This window comes from Cryptotermes secundus, unplaced genomic scaffold (genome assembly GCF_002891405.2).
Source record: "Cryptotermes secundus unplaced genomic scaffold, Csec_1.0 scaffold8000, whole genome shotgun sequence".
NCBI lineage: Eukaryota > Metazoa > Arthropoda > Insecta > Blattodea > Kalotermitidae > Cryptotermes > Cryptotermes secundus.
This window is the reverse complement of record NW_019720916.1, coordinates 6,799-12,951: the sequence shown is the minus strand read 5'-3', so window position 1 is coordinate 12,951 and position 6,153 is coordinate 6,799. Positions and strand designations below refer to the sequence as shown.

The window sequence follows — 6,153 nt, the reverse complement described above, 5'->3', positions numbered from 1 at the left end:
ACTGACCTTTGGGCGCGCTGTGAAGCTAAAGGCCTCCCCCCCTAATCAAACCGGTTCCAGCGCGCTCCGACCAGTAGGAGCGCAGGAAAGAAATATATTTCATGACTTTTGGGACACACCTTGTACTTCCTCCCGAGACACAAGGGTAGAAAGGAAGGGGAAATCACATGGTCTTTGGGAGAGAAGGAGGGGGTGAGCTTGGAATCGTGAAAGAAAGGGTAGCGCAGAAGATATGGCTGGAAGCCATGACGTCACTCATTATGCGAGCCAGTCCATGCACGGCTCAGCTGATGAAAATATCAGGCATGCCCCCATAATCGTCCAGGCATTGGAAGAACATCTTCAAAAGGTTAGTGTTAAGGTTTTGCTTGATATTGTCGCATCTTGAGGTTGATTGAGACAGATTGTTAAAAGAGTGCTGAAATTCAGGCTGTTCATAGTAAAGTAAAACAAAAAAAGTAAAGCTATCCCAGTAACAGGCGGTGAAGGCCCTTAGGGTTGTGAGACGTTGAGGGTCCCACATTATCTAGACAATCGGCTCAGGGATGGCAGTAAGATTGTCAGCCTTACGCGCTGGCCATGCTTTACTAACTTTTCTGAGAAGTGGCGGCCACTTGGTGGGTATATTTCGCTTGCGGACTAACGCCATGGCCGTTTTGTTTAGTAGTGTTAATATAGTTAATCATATGCCAACGGATATTCCATGTAATACAATTGCAAGGTATAGTATTTGCCAGAAGATATGTCGTTTGCAAGTAGGTACTGCCCAGGATGTGAATTTAAACACTTTGTGAGAAAAGGATCATGTTTTTAAATATCCTTGCACATATTATGATATTCTGACAGTCCTTTCTGAGCTAGCTTCATTGTGTACGTTTGGAAACCAAAAGGGGAAGACCATTTACAGTCACATTGGACATTCCATTTCCCTTCATTATCCAGATGTCAGTAGTTCCATTGAAAAGTAGCTTCGGAAAAGTTTGGTCCTATTATGAGTAGGCAGGTTTGGCTATCTTAAATATACTAGTGTAATTATATTGCTGCACTTCTCAAAACTGGAAGGAAAGTGGAGCCTAAGCAAGCAACAACCCCTCAAATATGTTTGTCCTGTTCATGTAGGTGCAAGCAGAGATCAAGCTGCCCGTGTTATACCTCATCGATTCTATTTTGAAGAATGTTGGAGATGTATATACTTCGCTCTTCACTCAGAACTTTGTTTCAGCCTTCTGCGGTGTTTTTGAAAAGGTATTACATATTTTGATTTGGGGGGGGGGACTCTAGTTTGGGGTTTATTCATTCCCAGGGCCATAGTGCGGCTGGAAGGATTAGGTAAATTGAAAAAATCCAATGACCTCATCGGGATTCAATCCCATGACCTACCAGCTTGTAGCATAGTTCCTCAACCGACTGTGCTACCGCATGCCCCCAGAAACAGCTGTTATACATGAGACTGAATGTGTATAGAAATGCTGAATCTGATTTACTTTTGTCTGTCTGATGTGTGATTTTGATGAATAATCTGGCCATTCATGAACTTTGTTTTGTTACCGTAATGTTATCCAGCTCCAGGTTTTGAGACCTTGATAGCTTACAATTTCAGATATATATATTTTTTTTTTGCCCAAAATTCTGCAATTCAGAAGTGTTATCTATCTGTGTTTCATTATTGACTCTGAAAAAAATAGCCATCATATGCAAAGAGCACAAAGCTGTTCATGATGGTAAAAGACTTGGATACATTCTGTTGTGCTACTCTTAATGTTAGAAATAGCTTGTTACAGAGGATATGGTATCTAGCTACCGCAGACATGAATATTTGTTTCCTTTTGTGAGCATGGTCATGTCAGTTGGTGACAAGGGAAAAATTTTGTTGTAAGGAAAATTAATTTAAGTTAACGTTATATCTAATTGTTAAATGAGGTTGTTGTTCGTGTAAAGCATGAGGTATGCATCATTTTAATAATTCTTGCTGCCAAGTATTGTAGATGTGATCAAGAAAATATCATATTATGGGACTGATTCATGTATTGTGCTTCCTTCCTGTAGGGGGATAAGGAAACACGGTCCCAGATGTTCACATTACGTAAAACTTGGAAGAAAGTGTCCCCACCAGAGAAGCTGCATGCAGTAGATGTACGTGTAAATGCAGTTGATCCAGCATGGCCAATCACAGATGTGCCTCCTACCATAGATGTGAATCCAAGAGTGTTTTCATGTGAGTATAAATACTGTTTTTACTGTTGCAGTTTAAAATTTGAAATTCATTTAGAGTTGTGAATAAATAATTGCATCAATCCTGCATTGTGGGATGGTGAAGCGAATATATTCCTGTGTGTATAAAGTTTGGAGGAATTACAGGCTGATTCCAATACAGAAGTATTGCCATGGTGTCCTTGGTTATTCACAATAGCAATTTCTCCTTGTTTACACTAAGCCATTAGTGTATATCTGCTTCTCCCCACAGGCAGTTAGGTTAGCCTGGTTATCATAAACATTCTCATTGAGTCCTCTTTACAGTGTAATATAAAACAAGCAGAAAGTAGTATTGTTTTCTGGGAAATGATGCCATATAGTCTAGTAGAATGTTAACAATATGGTCTTTGGAATGAGCTGGGGGAAATTTGGAATCCTTTAGTTTATCCCATATAGTAATGGTATGAGTGGCACATTCATTGTTATTTGAAATAAAACTGAATTCCTGTTTTGAAATTAAAACCAATTGGAGGTAGACCAGCACAAATTGGTGCTCTTTTGCAGATCAGTCTTAGGGAGTAAATTTTAAGGGCTTGCAGACACTAGATAAGAAGTGATTGCTTGATATTTCATGCCGTTAAGGGAGGGTAACATTAAGATGGAACGTTGAGAGGATGGGAGGTAGATGCAAATATTTCAGTATGGTGTCCAGTAGCAGGCTACCCCTTTTGAATCTTATGGGTTTTCTACCTAAGTGTTGAGTAATTAATGAACTGCTTAGGGAGAAGCTTATGGTGTCTGTAATTGTGAAGATAATACAGATGAATTACAGAGGAAGGTGTATATAATTTGGTGTTTTGTGTTCCAGCATTAGCTGAGACCACCAGTGCAAGTTGCTGGGCAGGAAGCTGCTAAACTTCATGCGGCACCTAAACCAATGGAACCTCCACTGGTCTCAACCTGCCCCAGTTGCCAATACTAGTCAGGTAAATAAACAGAATAGTACTAAATTATGTCTGAAGGACCTTACTGTAGTAAGTCCTTTATCCTGTGTGTTTTTGTTTGCATTAGGCATGTGTGATAGTGACTTTTTCAATTTGAGGTGAGAATTTGGGAAGAGGCCGGGTATGTAGATGAGAAGATTTTTTCTGCTAGATCCCCCCCCCCCAGTATATTTACTCNACTCTGTGTAAACAACCTCTTTTTTCACAATACCGAAGATTGTGTTACATATCCCTTTTGATATCATGAATTTTAAATGGAAATTTTTGTGAATTATCATGTTAAAAATCAGTTCTAGGGTGAACTTTTACATTGTTTGTTCACTCTGAAAAGTTGCAGTGAACAGTCATTCACATATGCTAGTAACATCACTGCTTGTGGAAACAAGTCAGAATATACTTTTATGTATGGGCACAATTCACCAGTAATAAATAAACTGAACACAAGAAACTCTCTGGACACTGATGGGTGTGCAGCCATTAACTTGGTGTTAGTTGCTGCCTGTTAATATTAGGCTGAAATGAATTGTGCAGTTCTTATTTTTAAGAGGTATATCTGTTATATCTGATTTGTCTTCACTCCTGAAGCTCTATGCTTCATCCAACAAACATTGTGGGTAGATTACTGTACATTCGAGATGTCTTTGAAAAATGCTGTTTGTACCTCTGCAGCTGACCATAAATGTACACATCCTTTCTGTTTCATCATTTACTAATCATCCTGTCCTTAGACACTATATACAAGGAAGTCTCTATTTAAGGTTTCTGTAAGGAACAGTGGGATTTAATTAATTTCCCCTGTGATGATGTAACACTACTTCAGCTACATCATCATCATCATCATCATCAAGCATCAGCTGCCATGCAGTTCCAGAAAATAATATGGTACAGCAACATGAGGATGTCAAAAGTAAGCTAACAGAATTTCAGTTTGGGTTTATGTGTTTTGGTGGGGGTTGTTTCCTTGGGAAATTTGCACTGTACAGTGGCAACATTTCATTTCTTTCTTGTTGAATTTTTAATTTCATGGTAACGTAGTTAGTTGGGGCACTATGTTACAAGCCAGAATGTCACAGGTTCAAGTCCTGATGAGGTCACTGGATTTTTTTCAATTGACCTAACCCTTCCAGCCGCACTATAGCCCTGGGGTCAACTCAGCCTCTAACAGAATTGAGTACCAGGAATATTCTTGGGGGTAAAGGGCAGCCGGCACATAGGGCTGACAACCTTGTCACCATCTATGAGCTGATTGTCTAGAAAATGTGGGACCCTGTGGTCCTGCACGGTCTGTTACAGGGATACCTTTACTTTACTTCTCACACCCATCTTGCTTTTTGTGAGTAAAATTCTGTGGAACACTGAAGTTTATCACATTGATTATAGAGTAAGATAAAGTGATGTGACTAAACAATTTGCTGTGATTCCATTACTGTATATAGCTCCTCTGTGTATTGTTTGAACAGCCAGATTTCAGAACAGGCTGAAATTTGATGAACTGTTCAAAACTTGCCATGTTTTTTCATGTAATTTCTTAATTTAAACTCTTACATCCTGAACCAGAGGCATATAAATTATTAATTCTTCATTTATATTGAAAGAAACTTAAAGAGCAGCGGCCAGTTTTGTGTTAAGGTAGTTTGTTTTACATATTCAGGTGGAGTCTACCAACTGATTGAATTTTACTAAGAGAAGTCCCATTAACATGGGTCCAGTTTGCAAAACATTAAGGAGCCAGGACAGTATTAAAGTCAGATAAAAATGTACCAGAAATATTGGTTTTTGATAAGAGAATTCAATATCACTTCAATACAAAACAGAAACAAGTGTTATTAATAATGAAGCATGAAGCCAAAACTGTTCAGATTGTCAGCCTGTGACTTGAATGCACATCTGAGCTTGCTATATTGTAAACTGTTCAATGTGTCTTGAATGTGCATTTCAGTGCAGTGTATTATGGAAGTGTTTACATTCTTAGAAATGTGGAGATTTTTTCAGATATATAAATCACCTAAAATTCTCTGAAGCATTGTTCTTCTCTTTGTTCTTTGTATATAGACTAGTCCCTCCTCATGGCCCCAGAGATGACAGTACAAAGGGTTTAAATCACAGGATCTTGCTGGCCATGCATGTGATCCTCCATGGCTGTCACAACAGATTTGATAGTTAGGATAACATAATCCATTGCCTGTCGTTAAAAATGAAGGTGACATTCTTCAGGATGTAGGTTCATAATATATATGTATGTGCGCTCATATGTATATTCAAGTCGCAGGCAAATTGTCATAACCTCTTGTGTTATTAAATAAAATGCACTTTGGTTTTACATTAAACTAAAATAGAGTAAAATTTTTTGTTGGAAATTCTGATTTCTTGTATGTTTTTCAAACTGCTGTGGCTGCATAAACTTTCATGTGACTTCAAGTACTCGCTACAAAAATTGTGCTGTATACAGCAGTAAACCGAAAGTATTGAGACATGAACTGTATATGTTATTGACTGGTCATAGAGAAAGTGATTCCTTATTAGAATTGAATTATTTAGAAGAATTAGGAAAGTCTAGAGGTTTGTTATACTGAAGGGGGATGTGATTCATGCATATTTATGCTAGAACATTGTTACTGTTCAGAAATAACTTGTGGGCATTACATACTGACACATAAGTTTGTACTATACCAAGTTTTTCTTTATTTAGTTATTTTTTTCTGTTTTTCTACCTACTTTTTCTTGTTCAAGTTCATACTAGAAGATGGATTTTTCCTTTGTTCTATGGAAGAGAGTGAATAAGAATCTTACACAGTGCACACATAGGCATGCAGTTCATGGCTGTTACATTTCTATCTTAGTACTGTTCGTGTAGTTGACTACTTATGTACTCTGACGTGGGAACTTTCCAGTTTGTGGTTGGGGTTAGTGCGGTCTGTATTTTCCTATTGCATGTGTAGCATGTGAAAAACCAGAC

At 38.2% G+C, this 6,153-nt stretch overlaps 1 protein-coding gene across 4 annotated transcripts in view; it reads left to right on the top strand.

Annotated features, from left to right (window-relative positions):
* The first annotated feature begins 7 nt into the window (after positions 1-7).
* The window catches only part of LOC111873773 (pre-mRNA cleavage complex 2 protein Pcf11-like), a 6,808-nt gene continuing 662 nt past the window's right edge, over positions 8-6,153 (top strand). Inside the window, exons 1-5 of one of the 4 annotated variants that reach the window (XR_002844432.2) lie at positions 8-349; positions 1,120-1,245; positions 2,047-2,215; positions 3,062-3,179; positions 3,956-4,104. Coding sequence is in view for 1 of the 4 variants with exons in the window: in XM_023868738.2 (XP_023724506.1) it covers positions 233-349; positions 1,120-1,245; positions 2,047-2,215; positions 3,062-3,108 (459 nt within the window). In the remaining 3 variants the exon portion in view is untranslated. Of the gene's footprint in view, positions 350-1,119; positions 1,246-2,046; positions 2,216-3,061; positions 4,255-6,153 lie in introns of those variants that run through there. The other 3 variants (XR_002844433.2, XR_002844431.2, XM_023868738.2) reach the window with 3 other exon arrangements.